The sequence below is a fragment of the Athene cunicularia genome (assembly GCF_003259725.1).
Source record: "Athene cunicularia isolate RWA chromosome 17 unlocalized genomic scaffold, athCun1 chr17_part1, whole genome shotgun sequence".
Classification (NCBI taxonomy): domain Eukaryota; kingdom Metazoa; phylum Chordata; class Aves; order Strigiformes; family Strigidae; genus Athene; species Athene cunicularia.
In genome coordinates, this window is record NW_020799122.1 from 5,258,271 (window position 1) to 5,283,291 (window position 25,021).

The 25,021-nt window shown below is 46.4% G+C and overlaps 1 protein-coding gene across 9 annotated transcripts in view; it reads left to right on the forward strand.

Annotated features, from left to right (window-relative positions):
- RAPGEF1 (Rap guanine nucleotide exchange factor 1) overlaps positions 1–25,021 on the forward strand; it is an 87,572-nt gene that overhangs the window by 56,266 nt on the left and 6,285 nt on the right. For 2 of the 9 annotated variants that reach the window (XM_026860563.1, XM_026860561.1), the window contains exons 10-18: positions 1,374–1,576; positions 4,123–4,281; positions 13,620–13,901; positions 15,248–15,340; positions 16,976–17,064; positions 18,400–18,511; positions 20,155–20,230; positions 23,344–23,428; positions 24,729–24,821. In XM_026860563.1, the coding sequence (XP_026716364.1) occupies positions 1,374–1,576; positions 4,123–4,281; positions 13,620–13,901; positions 15,248–15,340; positions 16,976–17,064; positions 18,400–18,511; positions 20,155–20,230; positions 23,344–23,428; positions 24,729–24,821 (1,192 nt within the window). The remainder of the gene's footprint in view (positions 1–1,373; positions 1,577–4,122; positions 4,282–13,619; positions 13,902–15,247; positions 15,341–16,975; positions 17,065–18,399; positions 18,512–20,154; positions 20,231–23,343; positions 23,429–24,728; positions 24,822–25,021) is intronic. The other 7 variants (XM_026860562.1, XM_026860564.1, XM_026860565.1 and 4 more) reach the window with 7 other exon arrangements.

Consider the following 25,021-nt stretch of genomic DNA (forward strand, 5'->3'; position numbering starts at 1 on the left):
CTTTGCCTTGCAGCTAGTGTGGGAACCCGCTTCACGATGTGCATTGTGGTCGTTGTATTTATAGCTTTCACTGAAGTCATCCATTCATTTCAGCTGTACAACTGAAATGCCAGCAGAGGCTGAATAATTGCCACCTAATGACCAGATTTACAAAAACTGACAACTGCTTGTTTATCGGGAGGAAGGTAGGAATGATCACAGAGGATCTTGTGCGTGACAGCGTATTTACAAAAAGGCTTCGGTTAGTCCTTTTTTATGACGCTTAAATACATCTGTTGCTTCTGTTCTCAGGTATATAGAAGAGAGTTCTTTGTCTGTTTTACATTTATTGAGTACCCTTCTGATCCTTAATAATTCTGAGCATTTGTAGTGGTCTTTCTATGACACTGGCTGTCATTCTCCCCCTCCAACACTAAAATATTGTAGCAGCAAGTAATCCTCTGTCAGAGCTGCATAGACTGTGTGGGTTTTGTCATAGATTTTGGAAGGATATTGCACAGATGGAATGGTCCTTTAAATGAGATTTGATCCTATTTAATATTTCCATTGAACCACATCTCAGAAAAGCTTTTGAATCAGTTGTATTCCAGAATTGAAAATGATAAGATGCTTTAAAAAGAGATGGGAGCAAAGGGTGTTGGATTTGAGTTAAGGGGCTAGGAAGGCATGGTCAGAGGCACTTCTAGAAGGTAAGTATCTGTACCGGCAGTGGCATATAAATAGCTGAGAGGGAGGTACACTGAGTCTCACAGGTAGTTGTTCTCTGATGTTATCAGTTTTATCAGCTTGCTAGAATGGAGAAAGGCTGTAAGCATCCTCATTTCAGAACTCTTGCTGACTACAGATATGAGACTTATTATAGGCACAAGCATTGTTATAGATTTATTGTCAAGGTTGCATCTTTGTGCAAGCTGATTTGTGTCTCCTAGAAAGCGGACTGAAGTTATTCTGGGTATTTTTGTGACTTTAGGCATTAGCTGCTGAGTAATATTCTCAAAATTGCCATGGGTTACATGAGAAAGGGATGTGGGCTAAGCACCAGTGAATCAGACTTCTCAAGTAGTTGTTTGGAGACCTCACTGGCTCCTTAAACTGTTGTCAGATATGTCTTTGGCCTGTGATTGTGTTTGTTGTGCGCTGCCTTGCAGGACGGGATATTCAGATCCTTTCCTGCAAGGTGGGTGGCAGCTGGCTGTGTGAACTACCTGTCAACACAGCGCAGATGCCTTGCTGCTCCCAGCCTGCCTCAAAGCCCGACTGACAGCGCCACGGCCTTACTCTTATCTTATTTTGAGAATGAGTGTCCTGCCTGCTTGTTGCAGCTGCAGCACGTAGACCAGGAGCAGTGAGTGTGACCTTTCCTTGCATTGCAGTGATGGCATACATGCAGTTTGTGGAAGACTACTCGGAGCCCCAGCCGTCCATGTTCTACCAGACCCCTCAGAACGAGCACATCTACCAGCAGAAGAACAAGCACCTCATGGAAGTCTATGGGTTCAATGACTCCTTTATCAGCTTAGACCCCTCTCAAGATCTGGCACCTCCTCCTGCTCTGCCACCCAAGCAGCGGCAGCTGGTGAGTGACATCTGCAGTGCCCTCCCCGGCGGGACACACCAGCCTCCCAGGAGCAGCTCTGTTCTTGCTGCTCCTGTTTCTGACAGGCTGCAGTGGTGGGAGGATGTCTCGTTGGTGTTACCACATCATGCTCCTTGTCATCTTGTTAATGTGTTTTTAGGCATTTTACATCATCTACTTTGAGCTCCTTTCTAACCCCATGTTCAGACTGTTCCCCATAAACTCTGAAAGTCCTAAAATGGCCTAAAAATGAAACATTAGTGTTCCACATGGCCTGGTTGACTCTGCCAGACTACGGGCTGTGTAACAAAAACTGCTTTGAAGATTTTGACACACTGGGCAACACGATTTTCGAGAGATTGCTGCACTGTTGTTCCCAGTGCTGTTTTGAAACTGTTGTCAGGGATGCCACTAATAATGACCGTTTAAACATAATAACTACTGCTTTTATGGCTCAGTCTTTGCCAGAGCCAAAGAACTTTGGTATGGCCATTATTTAACTCATGCTTGTTTTCTCCACATTTGTCCCCTTGTGTGATGCAGGATTTTACCTGCTTTTCAGTGTTCTGCTGGCCCTCCCAGACTGCCAGCACAAAAAGGCACATCTTACACATGTGTGTGTGTTGGGTGATGGGTTTAACCGTACAGCGAGTGCCATTTTCCACATGGGGGATGAAATTCTGGCCTCTGTGATGGCAGCAGAAGTTTGATTTCCATGCTCAGTGGAGCTGGGATTTTGTCCTGTTTCTTTTAAGGGTCTTCCTTTCTTTTATCTTTTTTTTTTTTTTTTTTTTTTTAACTCCAACCTTAGGGGTTTTACTTATATTCATTTTTTTATTTGCTTTACTTAAAAAAAAAAAACCAAAACAAAACAAAAAACCCACATCTTTCATGCTGATATTGGCCATGGCTTTAATAAAACAGGAAGAAATGTGTGAACAAAGCCATGGCCTTACCATCATGAGGGCAACTGTCGCAATATTCTTCACATTATCTGTGCTAAAGTTTGTCCCAGGGTATTACTTTTTAATCAAATAGGAGAAGCAACCAAGAACTCTAATTTGGGGATTTGCATAACTATATTCCTGTGATGAGGTAAAAGTCCTAAAAAGATAAAGCAACATTTCCAGCTAAGCTAAACTGAGTATTATGCATTATTGCTTTGTGGAGATGAGCCCTTACACTCCCATGTCCCATCTGCTTTGCAGGGACACTGAAGAGTCTGCAGGACTCCTCTCTGAAGGATCAGGTGGTTTTCCAGAGTCTGTGGCCCCCTTGTCAGTGTGATCCTTGCACTGTCACTTTGCACCATGTAGTCCCTTGCCCTACCACCTCCTCCTAGAGGTGGCTACGCTGTAGTGACAGTTCCCAGCGGTGACTCGGTCTACACCATCATGAGAGAGGGTGTGTGATGCACAGATTTACTGCAGCCATTGTGCAGAAGGGAAATTCTGCTCTTTTTCTGAAGCTGTTGGCTGAAGCAGAGCATTTCTTTGCTGCCCTTTAATCATTTTCTGGGCAGCCACGATGTCACAGGTTTGCCTGCTAGGCATTCTTGTAGTTTTGCAAGCTGATACCATCAAGGTGTTGCTTGCAGTTCCCCTGAAGCAAAGGTTTCTTCAAGTGGAGCCTCCCACCATCACCTTCATCCCTGTGCTGGGAAAGTGGTGCAAGTGGATGATGGCTTATTCCAACAGTCACTGTGAAAGCCACCAGACTCTTGTTCCTCTGCTCCTGCTGCCGTGAGAGTTTCTGCAATAGCAAATCACATGGGCGTCAGCTGCTCTAGCAGTAGGCAAGTTTTGCTGGATGGACTCCTCTCTAAAATATTAATTAGGGAGTCCTTTCTTTTGTGCTTCAGGTCTTATTTATGAAACATTATATGTTATTTAGCAAGTCAAAGCTGAGAAAGCCTAGCTATACCTTAGCCTCCCTCAGACCCCTTACTAACAGTGGAATTCAGGAGAAATTCCTTAATAGTATTTGTTACTTAGTGTAATATCTCCCTCTTGTGCAAATTATATATAACTTTGGATTGGATTGACAAATGGCTGGACATCACTGTTACCCAGTGTCTCAGCAGTACTCAGCCCATAACTCACACTGGAGAGACCAGGTTCCCAGTCTGTAGATTGCCACAAAAAACAGTAGTTTGCAAGAACTGGCTGCGTAGCAGCCAGAAGCAAGAGCTGGTTCCTCCTTTGGGCATCTGCCCCCCACACGATGGGGGAAAAAGGGCAGCAAGGAACAGCTTGCCTCTCCCCGCAGCAGCTGTCCATGGGTGAGCTGGAAGGGGGAGGCGGGAGTTTATTTTTAAGGGATTTGTGAAACAAAGAAGATTTGAACTGTGATTTTTGTCATGCCTCTTGAGCCCAAGAAAGGCATATTGGTGTGTCTGGCTCTGATGAACTGTATGAATAGCTGTTTGTTTAGCAAGCCATTATATGCATTGTTTTACAGTTAGCATTTCTTATCCTTTATTCATAGCCTTTTCTGTGCTCTCTTTCTTTGTGTCTTCTGTCTCTTGCTTTCTTCCCCCTCTTCAGCAGGCCTCCTATGCTGCCTCTTCTTTCTCTTCTGTCTCCTACTGTGTCCAGCAAACTAAAGTGCCCTTCACCCCCGAGGACACCGGTGCCACTCAGGGCCTCACTATGTCAGTCTCTAACTCCTTTCTCAACCGGCACAGCTCCTTTCCTGTGCATTCGGTGAGTTGCTCTCTGCACTTTAACACGTGTGCGTATTTGTGTCGGTGAAACGCTTGTGTGCAAATTCTGTGCTTATGCTTTCAGTTTCAGGTAAAGGTGAAGGTTCTTTTGGGGGCTTTTGAACTCATGTAGTAGTCGGCCAGGTGAGAACAACTGTGTGTAAATCTTACTAAACGAAGCACAGGGGAGGTGTGGCTTTCATTACTTTATATACACACTGGTATTGACGTTTGTGGCGAGGCAGTGACGAAGAAGAGCTGGCCTGTGCCTGGGCACACTCCTTTGACCTGCACATTGGAGCTGCAAAGTCTTTTTGTTCCATTGCATAATGTCAGAGATGTGGATGGGTCCATTAAAGGCTGCAGTGTGAATCTGGCCTTTGGAGAAATAATGAGATATTGTCCCTGAAATATATGGATTTAGTCAAATGTATGGAACAGTGGCTGCAGCTCCCTGATTTTTTTTTTCTAGAAAATGACCTCTACCAGGTCTTTCATCTCTTATTTGTTCATCTGCTTCCCTTCACATCTCCATGGTCCCAAACAAGCTCAGTAAGATTGTATGATTTGCTGACGAATGAGCAGGGTTTTCTCTTCTACAGCACTTGTGAGCAGTCTGAGAACGTCAGGAGAAGCTGAGACTGATTTATACAGAATAACAATAATACTAGAGCACCGCTTAGATCTGTGATCAGCTGCTTAAATTAAATGGTAGTAATAACAAAGTGTTAATATAATGAAATTATATCTAACCATGGGAATCCACCAGCTCATCAGTATGGGGTTCGTTTGCATGTAAAACTACGTGGTTATGCTCTGATTGCTGTGTGATGACAACTGAGAATAGGCTATTTTTTAACAGTGACCTGGATGTTTAGTAAATTAGACTAATTCTGGAGAAGAAGTTATCAAACAAGACTTGAGAAAATTCAGAAGTATTCAATTAGTTTAATATTAAATATTTGAAAATGGTATCCTCCCACTGTGCCACTGCTATCTTCCCATCTCAACACTTACTCATTCTCTAAAAATAAGCGATAATTGTAGGTCCGAAGAAGAAGAAGAAAGTATTCGAGTACTTTACAAGTAGTGCTACTTCACAAGCAATGAATTAAAGCTTTTGGCTTCCACTTGTGTGAGAGAGCAGTTTTATAGTTTTGCTGCACAGATGAAAAGGCTGAGGTGTGGAAAGGTTAGCGCTTGACTAAATTTGTGGTAAACAGTTTTAAAATTTGAAATAGTGCAGAAGTTCTGAATCGTCCAGCTCTCTTGTTCGATAGTGATCCTTGCAAGCAAAACACAGAACTGTAAGACCAGGTAAAAGCACTTGACCATTTTTGTTTTAATTGAGAAGCTATAAATATGATAATATAGTGTTCTAAAAATACATGTGGGCACTTTGTTTTTAAAAAGTGTCCTGGTTGGATTAAATGGTTACTACCTACTTATTGTTCTGACCTGTTCTCATCTTGCTTTGAACTACATTATTGTGAGTGTATTCTTTTATGAAATGGTAAAACTTCATTAAAAAACCCTTACTTGTTTTTGCAAAGGATTTGGTGAGGGGAAAATAAATGGCTGGAGCATGAGGAACAATGAGAACAATTAGACAGTGCCCTGTCAAATGCACAAAGGAAATAAGTTGAATTAAAAATGGTGATTTTCCCATTAATGTCTTTAAATTATGATAATCTCATAGTTGCTCATGACTCTAGCTGGTCTATTTTTTCACAGGCAAAAATGAGATTTTTCGCTATGACAGTGTCTCTTTGTCTCCGAGCTGCAGAATACCACATCCTTACACGCATCATAGCTGACCCATGTAATACCATAACCATGGTTTATCCCATTTTCCCCATCCCTAATAAGACAGAGATGTGAAACAGCTGTCAAGGTTTGGATCATTCCCAGGGTGACACCCTGCATTTCAGCAGGAGGAAGGACCAGAGCCTGAGGTTTCATGCAAGGGATGGCATGAGCTGCACCAGTAATGCTTTAAGTGCATTGCTCTGCTCTTCTTATTCTCATGTCTTCATTTTTCTTCTCTCACTAGGAAAAGCCACTCAAGTGAGCACTGTGGTGAACAATAAATCTGTTAAAAAATAAGCATTAGCTTTCCACCAGCCCCAGCCAGGGAGTTAATGCTAGGGAGAGCACACCTCTCTAGGTGAGAGGAGAGTTAATGCTAGGGAGACTTGGCCTCTTGTGTACCCAAATATCAGTGGTGATTATCAGATCTCTTATAATTATATGTCTCCTACATTAATCATTATCCATTCCGTACAGGAAGGAAAAACCTCCTTAGATCAATAGCAGGAGCTGATAAACGAAATGGCTGTCCCTTGACCCAACGTGAGCAGGTTTTCCAAGCGTAGCCAATTTTCAGAAAGTACCCTCTGCTTTTTTCCTTCCCCGGAGACTGGCCTGGGCTGGGCAGCAGGAATCAATCCCAGGGGGAAGACCTGGCCCTGTCCCCATCTGTTCACACGCAGACAGCAGGAAAGCCGAGCCTACACCATGGTTTGGATGTTAGCCCGTTAGCTCTGTGCTCCAGGTGAAGGACTAGCGCCTTGCTACTCATTTAAGGGGCTTAGAAAGACTGATTTCAAACTGTGTTTTGAAGCAAAAAAGAGGTGAAGTTGTTCAGAGCATCTCTACTCTTTTAATTTTTAATATATGAATTCCTTTGCAAGGACCCTGGCTTTTTTCTTTCCAATCAGCGCTGCAGACGCTGCTGCAGTCCAGAAGCCACCGCTGCTCTTGTCAACCCACTAATCGCACTTTTCCCTTCTTTGCAGGAAATTGTGTCAGAGGTAATAGCTTTTACTGGATAGAGGCAGATCTTGAGCAACTGGATCAAACCTCATAGGTTTGGCAAGTTGAGCTTGTTTTTTACCGAGTCTGATTCGCGTCTGGCCTCTGTGCCAGCAAAGGGTCGTGTTTGTAGTGTGGGCTGATGTTGTAAGGAACTGCAGCATCATATTCCCCATCCCATGCACAGCTAAACTGTTAAATCTCACACTGGTGGGACAACTGGATTGTACTGTCAAGAGTCATTCTAGGGATTCCCATCTCTTTTGAAAGTACTTTCTATGGCTAAACAGTGAGAAAGGAGGGATGCAATAAGAAAGCATCCTCCTTGGTGATTGTTGGCAGTAATTTTCCTCTTGCTGATCACCTCCCTCCCTCCTCCTTGTGAAGACAGAGCTGCTGTCCTTTGGTTTATTAATTTCTTGTGCTATTTGACTGGAAATGGGTGGGCAGGTTTCTGTATGGTAGAAATCAAATCTTTAAATTTCGTTACTTCCTGGCAGCTGGGGAACTCGTCGCTGATAGAGGAAATCAGTCCGGTGACAAGCTTTACTGCTATCTGTCCACATATTTCCCAGCAAAGACTGCAGAAAGTCTTGTGTTCAGTTACAGCTAAGAAGCTTTTCCTTGCTGAAACAAGGAACACAGTTATTTCTCCAAGGCATGCACATGCCATTAGTGGAAATTTGGCTGCATCCTCCACTGTGAGGAAATAACTTGCCTTTCTCAAAATGCTGTTTTTTTTTTTTTTAATTAAGAAACATTTCCAGTAATTTTCCAGAAACCAAATTGACTGTTGTATTCCAGTGGAAGGCACAAGTGATTTCCTTATGGAGGCTCCAGTTCAGCACTTCTGTTCTCACTTGTTCCCACCGTTCTTGAGCAAATTGAGCAAGCGCACAGTAAATTCACAGCAACTGTTTTTCTTTCTTGTGTGTGTGCTAACGTCTGTTCAGGAAAAGGAGGGTCGGATAAGTATTTAAAGATGCACACAATGCAGACATGTGCATGGCATGTTTTCCCCACTTCACCCCTGCTCGTGTAGCTGACTTCCAGTCTGCAACACACGCTGCAGCTCTGGCCCTCAGCAGAGACTGAGCTGTTCCGATTCATACGGTGGCCCAATGGTGGGAGCCACGATCAAACCTGGACTGGGAGATCATAGTGTGTGAGTTCATTTCTGTCCTAAACGGGGTTTGGCTTCTTAGTCTGGAGCAGAAGGAAGGGGAAAAAAAAGAAAAAAAGATCTGCATCCATTTAACCAACTGCTGAGGTCTAGGTATTGTTTTGCTTTTCCTGTTTAGTGTTCCTTCTGCATTTGTGTTCATTTCCACTGCCTACGGCAGGCCTGGATGGTGGTATTAATAGTGCTGTTGTATGCTGGCATCACCGACTCCTGCTTCTGAAAACCACATCCTGTAGTGGTTTATGCATTTTTCTTGAAGTTGGAGCACTACAGGTCTCTGTGGAGGTCTGTCTGACTTTTTAGGCCACATGCACAGCAGTTTTTGTGGGACTGACTTTTTAGGGGTTTTGTCTTTTTCTCCAGGCTCTGCCTTTTAAAGATCTGCTTGCTAGATACAGTGGTATTGTCTACAAGCTAAACAAGGGTTGATGCTGTAGGTGCAATCACATTGAACTGACCTGATAGTTTCAAAAGAGAGATGCATGATAGCATGGTTAATAAATCTTACAAATGTTTCCTTCTTTCCCCTTATTTGTTTTGTTGCAAAGATGTACAAGAATCCCTCCCATTTAAAGAGAAGTTTGGACTTCGTGTTTTCTTGTGCAGAAGCCAGGAGACCCTTTCTCAAGGGAACAGCAAGCCCCGTCTATCCATCTGCTGTGCTAACCACCGCTTGAAAACAGGGAGGTCAGCTGTGCAGCCAGGTCAGAGGCTTTGCTGAGAAACATTCAGACATGAGGAGTTGCTGCCTTTCCGGTGGCAGTGCTTGAAGCCATTCCGTTGGCAGCTTGTGTTTCCAGCCATTCATTGCAGGAGCATTTCCTTCCTCATTAGCAAAAGTACCTGGAAGCCCAGCATTGTGTCATGAGATAGGAAGTCTTTTCCAATAGTTGTCTGTGCAATTATATTCTTAGGGTGTAACAGCTTTGTGCAACACCCAGTGTTTTGTGAACATAGTTCTGTACTGTTAGAATTTGGGCATCCAGTTCTGGCGTATTGCCCACATCGCTCTCTTAATAGCATGAGCAGAGGAGATCTAGAAGATTGATCCTTTCCCCTGATAGCTTCATGTTTTGGAACCCTGATGCTCTATCTGATCTGGGAGTGTCTGGCAGGATCGCAGATTAATTTGGCAGAACATGTCTGTAGGGTAACTGAGAAGTCTGTGCTTAAAAGGTAAAGGCTGCGTCTGCTGATGCTGCAGATGCTCTGTCAGCCATATAATTGAATTCAACTTTGAATTTAGGATGGAGACTGCTGTAACTCACAACTAGTGACTCTCTGCATATAAACACCCTGTCTCCTGTTACTTGTGGTCAGCCATGCCTGGTGAATGTAGAGAAGCATCACTCTTGAAATAAGTTTTCTATTAGAGTGCTTATCTCCTGCCATCTAATCCAAATAAACGGTCATCATGTCATTGACCTTTGGGACATCCTGTAACACTGCTGCTAATGATGGAAAGCTGTTCTAAAATACTGACCGTTGCAAAAAATCAAAGGCAGCAAATTGAAAACATTGGAAGATGCCATCTCTGGAAGACCCCTCTGTGTCACGGTGTGTGGTAAACATTCAGATCCGGGCATGTTAGCTTCCTGCAGTACCCAGGAGATGAGATTGCTCCCAGCTCAAAGCATGCTTTGTGGAAGTACTTCCCAAGTGGCAGATAAGTGTGTTTTTTTTTTTTAAATCTGTTTTATTAGTGAGAGGAGAGGATGTCTCTCTTCTCCCCGTGTTGGCTATTTGCCATTGTAGGTCAGGATCACTCATGTTGGGAGACCATCTTCTGGTCCTGTGGTGGGAGCCTGGCAGAGTGGCTGGAGTTTGGACAGAGGAAAGCATCCTCTCTTTCTAGCTTTTTGCTAGCTTTTTGCACCTCGCTTTCTAGCTTTCCCAGAGATTATTTCAAAGTACTTAAAGCAAAGCCATGAGTAGGAGGTTGTGTCAGTACAGTCATAACCGAGGCCTTACTGACCCTGCAAGAAACCTCTAGGAAGCAAGTGCTGATTTGTTTCCAAGATAAACTGTTGCCTGTGATTTCTTGGGGGGAGGACTAGAGGATGACTAGTTTGTGACAGTTCTGTTGAATGGACTGTCCCCTCCCAAAAAAAGTATGTCTTTTCAAGGATGACAGGGCTTCCAAGGGATGTACAACACCCAAACCCGGTGGAAATCATTGCCACAATTCCTGCTGCAGCTGCTGGCTGGGCTGGGCTGGGCTGGGCTGGACTGGGGAGCAGCAGGAATGGATGACATATGGACATCATCTCCACCACAGGGTGGTTTTTTTCCCCTTTAAAAGTATGCTTCATTCTTGGCTCTTGTCCCAGCACGGCTGCATAGCTGGAATTCCAGAGCTGCTTGCAGGCTCCGGAGGAAGGAGGGGGCTCCCTGGCTCGCTTTCTACAAGATGCAACTTTACGAGATTGGAAGTTGAGAGCAGCCTGGGTAATTAACGCCAGCGTACCAAAGGCTTCTCTGCACTGTTCCCTTTGTTAACAGCATGCTGAGAGCATGTCTGCATCCTTAAATGATTGTTCACGGATCACATAATGAAGATTAATGTGTTTTCCTGGGTACCTGGGCTTTAAACCAGCATTTTCAACACATTGTATGCCAAAATACTGTTTTGTAAAGGTGTTATTGATGAGGCTGAGGAGAGATAAATATATAGTGTTTGTCAAAATATATAGTGTTTGTCAGTAGTAACGTATCCACATTCAAACTTCTAAAATTTAAGCAATGCTACGTTATATTTGGTTCTAAATTGCCTTTGAATTGGGATTAATGTCTCTGAAACTATGCAAAGCAGAAGCCCTGCAAATTTTCCTGTCTCAGAAGCAGTCCTTCATCTCGCAGAGTGGCTAGCTCAGCCTGCCGGCAGTGTACCAGGCAGTGGCTCAGCTGCCGAGCCTCCCAGCCAGCATTTGGCCTGAACTAACCCTGCCAGCACCATCACGCAGCGTGGGAGCTTCGCAGGGTGCTGCCTGTCCCACAGTGACTCGGTTGAGGACAGTAATTTCCTTTCAGTGTGCCCTGCGTGAGCTCCGCTGGTGCTTTGCAAAAGCCTGGCTTTTTCCCTGGGTTCGGCAGGTCAGAGACAAAAACCCCTGGGACTCCTCGGTGGAAGATGTCTATCAACTACAAAGTGAAGGACAGCATATGCCGCCCGTCTTGTGTGCGTACAGGAAGCCCAGCTCTAGGGGAGCTGGCACATAGCTCCTGTTTGAGCAAATTATTTCCTTTACTGGAGCAGAGGATCTCGTTATCGGGACAGCAGTTTGTTGAGTTCCTTCTTGAGCCATTGCAGCAGTGGTTGGTGGGATTAGACGTTCTCGATCTGCTTTGCTCCTGTTCTGTTTTTGGGGTCTAGCCTGGGACTTGGGGCGATAGTTGGCATGTTAGTGCTGGTGAGATCATGAAATACCAGGGAGACGGGGCAGGCATAATGAATCTGCTGAGCCAAGATGATGTCATGAGCCTGGCGTCTTACGAGGGATTTAGTGTTTTGTGCCATGCAAGTGAAAATGAATAAATGTAGAGCATTTATCCAGGCAGAAAGTAAATACAGAGATTAGACTTGTCATTGTTACTGAGGCAGCACCAAAAGCTGACAGTGTCCCTGGAGCCAGGGCTGCTCATCCGGAAAGAAATGGGCAGGAAGAGAGAGGAGCCTGTCCTAGAGCCAGTCTCCTTTTAGCCACAGGCATGTGGTAGGGATTTGCATTTTAATTATTTTTCAGTAGTCTTTTAAGCTCTCTTTCCAAAGCATCTCCCTCTGCTCCTCTGTATTATGGCCTGCTATTTGGTTTGGGCCCCGAGAATACACCCAGAGCACTGCCGGACTCCATGCACAGCGGAGGGCAACCAGCGGAGGATTAAGGTGGTGGAAGGTAAAGTCTAGCCATTGACCTTTAAGTTTCCTTTCCTTTGTAGTGGAAAAGCTTTTTTGCCCAGGCTTCTGGCCCGAGGCTGTTCTCAGTTTAGATTTTTAAACTCACATCTTTCCTAGGTAGAAACAAAAATACCACTGCCGAGCTGGCTGCTGCTGCTGCAGCTCAGGTGACAAGACTGAGCTTTGCTTTTTAGCACCCGCTCAACTCTCCTGAGAAAATGTAGCCTGAATTCTCTAATTGATGCCTTTGTTTCCCCTTCTCCTTTTTACATCACAGCGGTGTCACTTTTCAGCCTGGTTTGTGCAAGTTGTGTGTGTGCTTCCTGAGAGCTCAGTAATGCACCGTCCTCCTGCAGCAGATCGCTCAAACGAGCTTTATTTCAGCGTGGGTTTTTTTGGATGATGTGATTCTTCCTTCAGTCCACTTGGCTACAACACAGATCTCGCTAGTGGTTGAGCTTTACAGGTTCTAAAATAAACTCCTCTCCAGCAGGTTAAGCATTATTGTCTTTTTTTTTTTTTTTTTTTTATCTTACTAGCACCAGATGTTAAAAGACAGAGGGTTGCTCTTGTTTTTCTTGGCACACTATATTCCCACTGCACCCTGTTTAATATTATCTGAACAGTAATCTGATGATTAGGAGAGATAGTGAAATAAAGCTTTACACAGATGATCTCTTCAGCTGACTTTTCAAGGCACTGCATTAAAGGATCGGTTTGATAAGGAATTCATCGCTCCTGAGGCCAATTATCATTTTTGCTCCCTATGTTTCTCAAATGGGAAGGAGTAGCAGTGTGTAATCTCTTTTATCCTTCAGTGTAACTTTGAAGACAGTATCCAGCCACTCCTCCCTGGGAGGCGTGTGTTCTGGAACAGACTTGACACAGTAGCTGTTAAATTACAGGGCTGGAGCAAATGGCATCTTAAATTTGGATCCTGTGGAAAATCCCAGAAAAGCAATAAGCACTTGGAGTACTTCTCTCTATCTAGATATTTCCAGCATGCTCACAGTCGTGGTTTCTGTATGCCTTCACATCCTTTTGTCCACTCCAGTGATTTTCAGGGTCGCTGCCATGAGCAGTACTGAGATATCCAGGCTTTCCCCCTGCCGAGCGAAGGCTGGATACCTGCAGGTAACACCCTGGTGCCCGCTTTCCGTCTGCAAGACGAACAGTCGAGCTACTGTTTGTGCAAGAACATGCCTCTCCATGAAAAAAATGGCTGACTTGTCCCTTGTCCCAGGTAGCAATTCCTGCTCTAGCGTGTGGATGATAAAATGGTGCTGCCTGTGTTCAGGTTGGCCTCTCGACAGAGAGGTGCCTGTTTTAGAAATGCCTTGTGCTGTCACTGCTACGCTGCTGCCAATCTAATTACTTTTTCTTTTGTCTGTCTCTTTCCTTTCCCCATCTTCTTTGTTTTTGTGTTGTACGTCTCTGCATCCTGTAGTACAAATCTGTGTTTAGGTCCTACTCCCAGGACTTTGTGCCTCACAATCAAGTCTCCATACCTCCTTTCCTCTCTTCTACCTCCTCCTCCTGTTCCACCCCACCTTTCCCGCCCGTCCATCCATCTCAGAGCTCTGACCTAGCGGTGCCCGCCACAGCCAGCCAGTCACCCAGCACTGTGGATGTGCCAAACTCCTCTTCTCAGGAGAGCAGCTTTAACGGGAATGCTCCTGTCTGCCTTCCTTCTGAAACCTCTTTCACTGATTCTCTTCAGACGCCTTCGGTGAGACTATCCAAAGAGATAATTCTCCTTAACGCAAGGCTGAGTTTATTTGTTTGTTGAAAGCAAATGTCTCTTGTATTAATACATGCTAAATATGATCTAGTCCAGTTTCCAGATGTGTGTGTGTGAATTGCAGAGAGGTAATTTCATATAAAAATCATGGCTATTAAAAATGAATAATCTCAGCAGGTTTGAGAAAACGTTAGCACATATGTAGAAAACATAAAATGTCAGATGGTGCTGAAGGGGAGAGAGAAGTTGCTGTAGCTTCCTGCAATTGTAATACAAAGCTGAGGAAGGTAAAGAAGTGTTTTGTGAAGTTGGTGGTTTCCAAACGCAGACTCCCAACAGTGGTTCACATCCTGCAGTTGCTGCTGTGGCAGGATTTGGCGATTGCTGCCCTACTCCCCTCTAAGTCCCTGGTGAGCCCCAGGAGCAGTGGGTGCAGTCCAGCTCTGTCTCTCCTGTGCATAAACCTGTTGCTCTCTCCAGGCTCCCTCTTTCCAGTTACCAGCAGCCCGAGCTGTGTGCTTGCTGGCAGCCTGGGGTAGTGTAAAGCATCATGTGTTGGTGAAGTTAGACTAACGCTGCTCTCACACTACTAGTTTGCAGACCCAGATCAGTTTTGCAGATCACTGATCAGGTTTGTCCATCACAGCTGCTTTTCTAAACACCTCGTTTTCAAGGCAGTTCCTCTTTCGTTTGCTGCAAAGGCTGGAGTTGATGGGATTAGAGCTGTCAGCACAGTGCATGCTAGCGCTGCCTCATCAGGGACACTGGTTGCAGAGTAAATGATCAGGTTTTCACACTTTGGACCTGACCTTGCTGTTGCATCTTCCTTGCCTTGGGTCCTTGTTACAGCCCAGAAGCTCTCGAGTTCGGTTTAGCCTGGCTAGATGGCTCCAGTCTGTGCTTGTAGCATAGTTTAGGAGATAAATTTGATTCCCTCTGGGCTGCAGGGCTGATGTGCGTTTAGCAACAGGACCAGCGCGGTAGGATGGGCGCTTTGTCAGGCTCTGAATGCTCGGCTTGCATAACCTTGAAACCCACACGTGCATATTGCACCTTCGCAGTCTCTCACAGAGCCCATAGCAGCTCTTGCAAAGCTGCTGTCTTGCTGCAGCTCAGGGCCTTCAGGATAGTCCTCAAGAACCAGAAAGTAATTACCCCTGGGAAGGTACAGCCTCGGTGGCCAGTGGTGGCCGCTGAGCCAGAGGAAGGGCTCCCAGACACTGATAGCAGACACTGAACTCACTTCTCCTCCCAGCCCGTGGGCACGTTCTCTCAGTAACTAAGTGCTGATGGGGGGCACCATCACGTATTTCCTTTCATCCTGTCTCCCTTAGAGTGAAAACGCCAGTGAGGAGGCTGGTGAGGGTGAATACGTCAATCTGTATTCCTCTGGCCAGAGCAACGGGGAACTCCCTCGCTCTGAAGGAGTAAGTAACCCGCAGAGGGCCAGACACCGGGAAGGGGCTGCCTGGTGCATGCTGAGTTCACGCCGGGGCTGACGCGCTTGGCACCGGCCTCTTCTGCACACCGTGGAGCTCCTGTGTCCATCCTGCTGCCCCAGCTCCCTTGCTGGTGGTCCTCTGCTTGCCCACTCCTGGCTTGCAGGCTTGGGTGGCCTCCTGGTCCGGGTGGAGAGCAGGAAATGCTTTTGGGGTCGCGGTGAGCCCTGGCAGGAGGTAGGGATGGCTTTTCCTGCCACGTTGTTTTGTTTGCGCTTTGCTGTCTGTTTGGAGCTGCTTGCGTGAGGTTCCCTTCCAGAAAGATGCACTCTGTGACCAGTATCACCCTGGGACTGTGTCTATTCTTGTAACTGCTTTGGCTTCCCAGTTATAATACTGAAAGCCTTGTGCTCTAAATTCTTTTTTCCCTTCGCTGTTTGGATACAAAGTAAGTGATTGATTTAGCCTTGTAATTGCACGCACGCAGTTTCTTCCTTTACTCAAGGCTCGTATCTTGGATATTTCCTAGAGGAGACAGGGCGTTTTCCATCACAGGGAGGTACCATCTTCCTGTTGGATCATAGGAAACAGCAGCAGAGGTCTGTAGTGATCTTTTTGCCTGCCCTCATCTTGGAAGGCACATCTTCTACAGGATGTCTCCAAGACCTTTTTCCATACTGGTGTTAAATATGCCAAGAGATAGTGCTCCCATCACTTCCCTTCAGGAGACACATCTAGGCAGGCCCATCCTTTTAGGCAGCTGCAAGCTGGTTCCCAACTTTGAGGCAGAGGGCTTTAGATATAGTCTGGAAAAGTTCTGCAGACACCAAGAAACCTAAGCTCACCAGTGTGCTTCCCAGGCCGAATGGTTACTGTGTAGGTGGTTTAAGTCCTGTCTGTTCAGCAGGTTGAATTTCCAAGTTTCAGTCTGCATGATGTTAAATAATTCTGAACTCCAGCACTGTTAGATTAATATTCCCATTTGCCGTTCATGGCTATTTGTCTCCTTAAAAAATGGCTAATTTAAAATGCTGTATCTTTGCTTTGAGCTCTCTACCTGCTGTTCCATGCCGCCGGTTCAGATGGTTCTGCTTTTTTGCATTAGCCTCATTTCCACAGCTGTGAATTGTGAAGTGAAAAACTTCTGGTGGGAGAGAAGGGAGGTAGGAATGGCAGTGTGCATCTGCCCCCTAAGGCAGGCCGGTGTTTTGGGGGCTGTGATTAGGAGGGGAACTGAAACTGGAGAGCTTAGAGCTGGCTGTGTCAATTCTGATTAAAGCAGCAGACGATTGTATTTCAACAGTAAGGACTGGGGGAAAAAAAAAATGTCATGAGAGGGTTAAAATCCAAGACAACAGCTGACTTGTGTTGTAACTTTCAGCATCATTTCACAATGTTAAAAGCAAACAGTACTAATTACACTAGTCTCCAGAGATGGTCCCAAATTTCCTGTCTAATTAACTCCTGTGTTTTCCTGGCATTTGGCATTAACATGCATCAATCTTTAACAGCTCTGTAGGAATTTACAGTAAAGGGCCATTTAGAGGCAGGCAGACTGTAAACGCAAGGCTAGCTGTGGTGTGGGACCCCATGTAATAATGAAAAACTTCTCTCTCTTCGCAGGAATCTCCCTCTGTCAAAGACAGCCACTCCAAAGACTCCACTTCCAGCAGCAGTGCCATGGGGAAGGAAGGCAAAGATGGTGCTGAAAGGTGAGCCTGGCTCTCCTGGTCCTTCCTCCTGCTTCCCAGCCTCGAAGGGTAGAGACTCACCATCGTCTGGTTAGCCCTGCCCTCTACCAGACCTTGGAGCTGCCTGTTCTGCCCTCAACCTTCTCCATATTCTTTAAACTTTAAGCCCACCTTTTTTTTCAAAACTGGTGAGCGGTGGGATCCTGCTGAACAAGGAGGATCCTGACAAGATGATGTTACTTAACTCGGTGAGCCTGCAAGGGGTTAATGCAGCCCGTGGTAGCCATCCTAAGTCCATCTAATTGGCAGTCCTGTCATTGACACTGGCTGCTCTCTGCTGCTTCCAGGGAAACGTGCAAAAATAAAAGTCTGTATTGCTGTTGGGAAATAGTCTTCCAGAGGGGAATTTCTTCCTAACCCTGCTAGTTAAAGGCTGTCGAGGCCCCGAAGCAGGAGGCTTTATATCCCTTCTAATGCTCTTAGCTATCATTTGTCTATGTAAATGAAGAGGTTCGGGCTGTAACAGATGGGCTTCAGGAGGAGTGGAGTGAGTGCTTCCCTGCTGCTTGAGATTGCTCTTCAGTTGCATTTCTAAAGCAAAAATAGAGAACAGCATTGTTTTGTGTGTGACAGCCAACTTCCCTCCCCCATTTTCCTGCAGGTTTGAGGGTTTTAATCCCTGCAGTGAATGAGACAATGCAAGAGTGCTCTGCAAAGCTTACTATCTGCTGAAAGTACTGACTGGTGCACAGGATTTTGGCCTGTGCCTGGGGAAAGCTCTAAAGTCCATGCATACTTTTTTTTTCAGGAATACAGGCGCAGACAGCATGTGTCCAGGCACAAGAGTACCAGCCCTTGGGGGTAGGAATACTGGAGTTGTGGATGTACACCAAAAAAGTGGTCAGAGCTCTCTGCTCTATTTTCCTGCAAAAAGAGAGCCTGTCCTCTCCCCTTGGAGCAGCTCAGTGGGTCATGAGCTGACTAAGATATATATATGCATAGAGTATGCTCAGTCTCTGTACATTTGAGGAAGGGCTTAGATTTGTGTGCACTAAAAATTTGGTGGATTAAGGAGACATGGCAGTGTGTATTTACGCAGGGCGTGGTAAAATCCTGTCTGCCAGAAATGCAGCAGACAAGCATTCAGGTCCTAAAGGTTTATCGTTTCAAGAGATGTACAAAGCAACAGAATTAGAGCTAGACATTTGGGCTAGTTTGCAAAAGATTTACCTCCAGACTGTCTGTGTATGTACCATTGTTTAATGAAGGTTTGTACACTGAGAGCTCAGGTGGACCCAGCATCCCTTCCCCTGGATGGGCGATGGCACTGATGGGTATTTGCCTATTATTTTACAGGCAGCAGCAGTCACCAGATGCTTTGGAATCATCACAGTTGGAGGAAGAGGTAGATGAGCTATCCCTTATCGACCACAGTGAAATTATGGCAAGGTTAACACTGAAGCAGGAGGTGGGTGCATTCAGGGTTTGCTTTCATACTCTTTGGTTTATGCTGTATTGAAATCTGATTCTCTGTGCACAAACAAGGCATCAGCTTTTATTTGACAGGAAAAACTAGGTTGCAGCAGAAGTGGTATGCAGCTCCAGCCTTATGTGTGCAGGCTGTTGTGAAAGTCTGAGGTTCTGGTACAGGCAGGGAGCATCAGCGCTGAGCGAGGGTTTAACAAAGCGTGAGATATCTCTAAAAACCAGCTCATCTTTGTGCCCTTTTCCTAGTCTGCTCCTTCCCACCTCTTCAGAATGCTACAGTCTGAAATGAAACACCTGAGAGCCTGAGCACAGTAAGTCCAGGTGCAGGTTTATGGTATTGGCCTTTCAGTCTGAAGGCAGGTTTAGCACATTTCCCGAGGAGGACGTTACATTACTGATGTGGAAGAGCAGCCAAAGTAACTGTTTCTGTATCTGAGAAATGGCTTTCTTTCTAGCCTTGGGTGCACTCCCAGACAGCTTTGCTCACTATTGCTCTCAAACCAAGCTGTCTTTGACATGCAGCTTGAGGGAATATGCACACTGTTGAAGCTTTCAGGCTGTCAGGGGGCTGGTCTGAAAATCAGAGAGAATGTATCATTTACTGGCATTTTAGGAGTGTTCTTTGGTCAGCCGAGATGTGCAGGAGAGAGTGAGAAGCTATTACTCATTCCTTAAGTAGTATTTCATGAGTCTTGCCAGAGGGTCACCTGAAAAATTCACATCTTCGACACAGCTGCTCTACAGCTCTAATCCGTGGGGTTTTTTAGTGGTTTGCATGTTTAAATGACAAAGACGTGTCTAAGGGAAATCAGACATGACTCCACTCCCCTCAACAGGAATATTTCCTTTAAAAAACGATTAAAAATCAGTGATTTCTGGACATTTGGGACTGGCAGATCTGTGTCAACCCTTTACTTCTTTTTTTCTTTCTTTTCTTTGTGGTCTACATGTTTGAAACAGTATAGAAATGCCACTGCAAGACATTTCCTGCAGTGTGGGAACTTCTGGCTGAGTGATAGATCAGTTTTGCATATTTTTAGTTGTGAATTGCAGTATCTAGAAGAAAGAGTGGTAAGGCAGGGGTCAAGCAGTTAGCAGGGCTGGTTTCTGCTCCCATTTACTGGATCACTTCAGGTGACCTCCAGCCAAATAGTTCCAGATTAGGGAATTAATTTGCTAGGTTTTGATGTTCCAGGAACATGCAAGTTGAATGCATGACCTCTCACCCCATGGGCCCTGTGGTACGTGATCCTGCACTTTGAGACAGTTCACATGGTGCTACTGCTCTGTTAATGGTCTTCTGGGAGCGTTTGGGAGTCTGGGACATTTCTGTTCCTCCTTCTGTGGACAGAAGGTTCAGCTTTCACTGAGCTTCACAGCCTGGCCTTAAGGAGTCAGAGACCCTGAGTGAGGATCAGCCCAGATCCTCATCTGGGACACCAAATGCTTTAATCAAATTTGAGGATTAGCCCAGCACTGAAGACCACGTCCCAGCTTGCGCTGTGAGCAGTGCCAGGAACATTGTGTGCTCTGCCAGTTACTGCTGAGCTTGAACTCCAGAGATGGTAAACCAGGCCGAAGGGAGCTCAGGCCGTGCTTAATGTGTTTCCGTTCTCATTGCAGGGAGACGATGGGCCAGATGTTCGTGGTGGATCTGGAGACATTTTGTTAGTGCATGCAACAGAGACTGACAGGAAAGGTACAGTGCACACACCAAAACGGAGCTGGGGAGCGCAGCCCTTTGCTGCTGGACTTCTGCGTCCTGTGGTGTGCGCAGTTGCCATGTGGCTGCGGGCAGCGGGACCGGGGTGGAGGGGGGGGATTGTGCTTATCTTTGACACAGAGGTAAGCTGGATAAGCGCCTGTTCATTCCGTTTAGCAGCAGGGATGGTATTAACTCCTCAGAGGCCTTGCCCAGACCTGGAAGGCGAGGCGCACCACTGGACTTGGTGACACTGCCGCCTTGGTGTCTCCATACCTGCCGAGGTGGGCCACTGCCTTCTGCGAGTGCAGGTGTGACCAGCCTGTTGTGGCATGGATCCTGTTTTCAGAGGTGTTCCTTGCCCTCTGAACTTGAGGGGCGTGGTGTCGTAGGAGTTGCTGGAGTGACCGTTGCATCGAAGTAGAAGAGGAGGGACATTGGTTTGGATCTAACGCAGTACCCGTGGGCATTGGGCAAGCTGTCCGGGAGCTGCTCTGCTCACACCCCTTGTTTTCAATTTCCTGATCCCACTCTGTACCACTTGCGTGCTGGTAGCCACCCAGAACAGTTCAGAGAGGAGTTCCACAGTACAAGAAAGGAAACGCGGTGGAGGAAAAGGGAGTTTAACAACCCGTAGGTCTAGATTTGTTCAATCTTTATCTTGCCAAACCCAGTCACACCCACACGAAGCAGCTCTTTTCCAAGACCTGTGGCGCAGACAACTTTTGTCATGTTTCCGGAGCCTGATTTTGAACCTGCCGAACACATTTGTGCTGATGGCCTTAACCAGAATTATCTCCTGGGATGCAAGGCAACATGCACTGACCCACTGAAACACTCGTATTTTAGAGATTTGATAGTCAAAGGGGAAATACCTTCCATGTGCATTTTTAAATGGCAGGGTTTTACTGTAGCATAAGGTGTTTGCAGTTACTACCAGCACCATTGAGCTAGCAAGAAAATCCTTCCCCTCACAGCTATATTTCCCTGTTTACACTGGGCAGCAAATCCAGGCAGACAGGTCCAAAGTTAGGAACACACTAGAGAGGAGGAGGCAAGACTAAATATGTATATTTTAAAAAAAATATAGTCTAAATGAGATGGTGGAAATACCCCTTATAAAAATGCTGAAACTGGAATGAGAAACTGTGATTTATTCCTGCTGTTCTCCAGAACAAGCACGGCATTGGAAGAACTTCCCTGCTGTTCCTGTTGACAGACAGCTAGTTGGTAAAGGGATGGGTGCTAGACCTCCAGCTCCTGAATGGGGAGCTCTGAGGGTGCCACAAGCAGTGAGGCGAGAGCCGTGGAGAACCTCTCAAGACTAGGAAAAAACTAGAGCAGGATTTTCAATGCACAGCAGTGGGGACGGGGAGAGCGGCTGGGTGGAGGGAGCTCTGTGCGGCACGTTTCTCAGAATAGTCACAGAGCTGAGCCTCACAGGCTCTGCCAAGCCGCTGAATGGAGCATGGAGGAATTTGTGCTATGCTAACCCAATGTTTGGGTGACTGAGAGGGTTAATGAATTAAGCTTACAATGAGAAGAATTCAGGGCTTGTAAATCAATCAGCCGAACAGCACAGAGGGGTATAGTTAAGAGGCTTTCCTTTAAAGATGAATTTCTTGGCAGCTTCAAGTGCCAGAGCAGACCAGCTGTATTACCTCACGTTGCCTTTTGGGCAGATGGGAACCCAGAATAAATGTAACTCCACGCCCTGTTGCATGATGCTTCTTGTCCATTTGAGTTTTCTAAAAGAGCTAAATGAAATAAGGGATAAAGAGAGACTTGCGGTCTTTAGGAATAAAATCCATGGTCAGTTAAGTGCTCACAGCCACATGTGCTTACCCTGAGTGCGGGATTAGAGCTGGACGAGGCCTAGGACTCACCCCTGACATGACCACCCAGCCTCCAGCTTTAGAGCTTATGTCTGATTGTCTTTAACCAGAAGGCAGCAGCACTCTCTGATTTAAGAGCAGGGGGAGGCAGCGCCTCTGTCAGGCTCCTGCCAAGAGCAGCGCGCAGGTGGAGAGGCACAGCTGACACACCGTGCCCTGCTTTCCGCCCCTCCACGCGCAGCGGATGGATGCTGCAGCACACGGGTGTGGGGTGATCCCTGTCCTGGCTGAAGTGAGCTTTATGTGCACAGCCTCGCCTGGGCAGAAGCCTTTTCTCCCCATCTGGGCTACCAAGGCTCTGCCAGCAGTTGCAGCGAGCCGGGCAGGAACAGTGTGCCCTCCCAGTGCACACACAGCCTGCAGTGCTGTGTGGTTTTATACCAGGGCTAGCAAGTTTCCATTTTGAAACTGTCCACAGTGACCAACCCTTGCCTGGGACTGCACGTGTACTGCAGTCTTAACCTGAAATCTTCTTTCCCATTTGCAGTTCCTGCTTTTTCAAACTCCCTCCCTTGTGCCCAGGCTGATGGCCAAAGCCTTTGCAGTTCTGGGGCCTGTAGCACCCACTGCTGCACATTAATAAACAAAAGCTGTCTGCGTTCACCGCATCAGTCTGCGTTGTGGCAGCGTCATGGTCATGGTAGCGTCAGTTTTTGCAATGCAGTTTATTCTTTTGGTTGAAAATAATCTTCTATTTACACTGTCATGGGGCAGATTCCCTGGAACACAGCAAGGGCATAGGGTCTGCGGCACCATATCATCGTGTCAAAACACGTGTGTCCCTGATCAGGAGGGAAGAGTGACCATGTCTTTCTGCAGGGCTCTGTGCTGCCTAAGCAGTAAAGACAGAGAACCTCTCATGATCAGTTCTTCTCTTTAAAGTATCCCCGAAGTCTTAACCCCATTTTTTCCTGACCCCATTATTGAAAGTTCCTGTCCCCCAAACAAGTGTTTTTTACTAACCCCTTTAGTGGTCGCCTAAGTGAAACGGCAAGCCTGAGTGATGCAAATGGGAGTCAGGCTGGTGGGGACAGGGCAGTTTCACTGTTGCTCTTGTGCCGTAGGGTCCATCTGCTGGTAAGAAGCAACAGCACAGCATTTCTGTAAAGTCCATTCGAGTCAAAATGTGTCCGTGTCTTCTTCCTCTTAGACTGGATTCAGCCTTGCAAGAAGCTTCTTTTTTCTGAAAGCAGGATTTCTTGTCTTTCTCTGTAGATCTGGTGCTGTACTGTGAAGCCTTTCTGACTACATACAGGACATTTATTACCCCTGAAGAGCTCATCAAGAAGCTGCAGTACAGATATCCTTTTGCATGAGTGGCAGTTCACCCCCACCAGGAATCGGAGCCGAGCGGTCACCATGGTGTTGGTGGCAAGTTGCTTGGTCAAAAGCCTGCTGACAAGGCGGTCAGTAATATGCGTGCCCTGGAGGTGTCCCAGGCAGGACTTCTTTCATCTCTGAGTGCTGCAGATGGGAAATGCTGCTGGGCAGATCCAGGCAGGGTGGAGTACTGGACCTGAGAGTAGTCTCCTGAGGGCCCTGGCAGGGGAGAAGCAGTTCACATTTTCTCTACATGACTGGGGAATTGGTCATTTGTTTGGGACATCTCATTTGTAGAATGGGGATCGGGCTGCCTGGTGTAGTTTTAATACTAGAGATGACTAAACCATCAAGACCTATTCTCTCTTATTACAAGAAACACAGCACAGCAGATAATGTCCTCTTGGCCTCCCAGTTCTGAACTGAGCTTGTAACCACTAACGGGGTGAGGGCCCCTTACGTGGCCGGGTGAGCATTAGCATTCCTGGCAGAGTGCGGAGAAGGCTTCTCATTGAGTGCCCTGCCTGCAGTTCCTTCCCTTTGGCTCTGTTCCTGTGGCTCCCTTCACCATCAGCTGAGCGGGTCAGGGTTGGTTCAGGCAGTGCAAAGGCCCCGTGGGCTTTGGTCCTGAACACACGCACATCAGAGGGAGCCTGACGTCACCCTGTCCTGTCGCAGCTCATCACTGCCATCTGCAGCAGAGCTGCTGCTCCCCTGCTCCTGCTGGGATCAGCACGGCCAAGGACACGGCAAATCTCACTGCAGAGCAGCTCTCGGTGAAAATACTGGCTGGGGCATTCCTCCAGGCCCTTGTCAATACTTGACTTACTGATAACCTTCTTCTCTTTCCATTTGTCTGCCTGGCAGAAGCTTTTTCTCCCCTGCCAATGCAGCAAATTGGGCAGTGAGGAAGGTAGAGGTGACACCTGAGATCTGTTGAGACCAGATGTCACAGAGCAGTGGGGGAGATGACAGCAGAGGAGTGCTGCTCGTTAAATCCCACCTTAGAACAGTTTCAGGGTACACCTGCTCTTCTAGCACCGATTCTGCGAGGTGCATGTACCTCCTCACACCCCTGCTACCTGCAGCTGGTGGCAGCCTAATACCATCTTAGTTAGAGCCATGTCGGTGTCCCTTATCTCCTGGAAATCGAACACCACTTTCAGCCAAGGCAGAATAGTATGCTATCCAATTAATACTATGCTACTCATCAAGGCAACTGTTAGTTGCACTGATGCTGGTTCAACTACATTAAATTGATTCTTTAATTTGCAACCAACATATGAGAAGTTTTGCCACTTCCCAGACACGTTTAAGAAGCGAGTCAGTAAGAACACCTTCTTCGTGCTGGTGAGAGTGGTGGACGAGCTGTGGTGAGTTGCATTCTTTGTTCTGGGGTGGGAGGTGTGGGGTCAGTAACAATACAAAAGGTTGTGAAGATGTGCTTTTTAAACCCCATCTGCAATGACAGATGGAATCCCCTGCCCTGAGCAGTGAAACACCTAGAGTGCTGAACCCTCTTGTAGGTTCTCTGTGTGTCCTCACTGAGTCAGTTATTTTAAAATAACCAGTA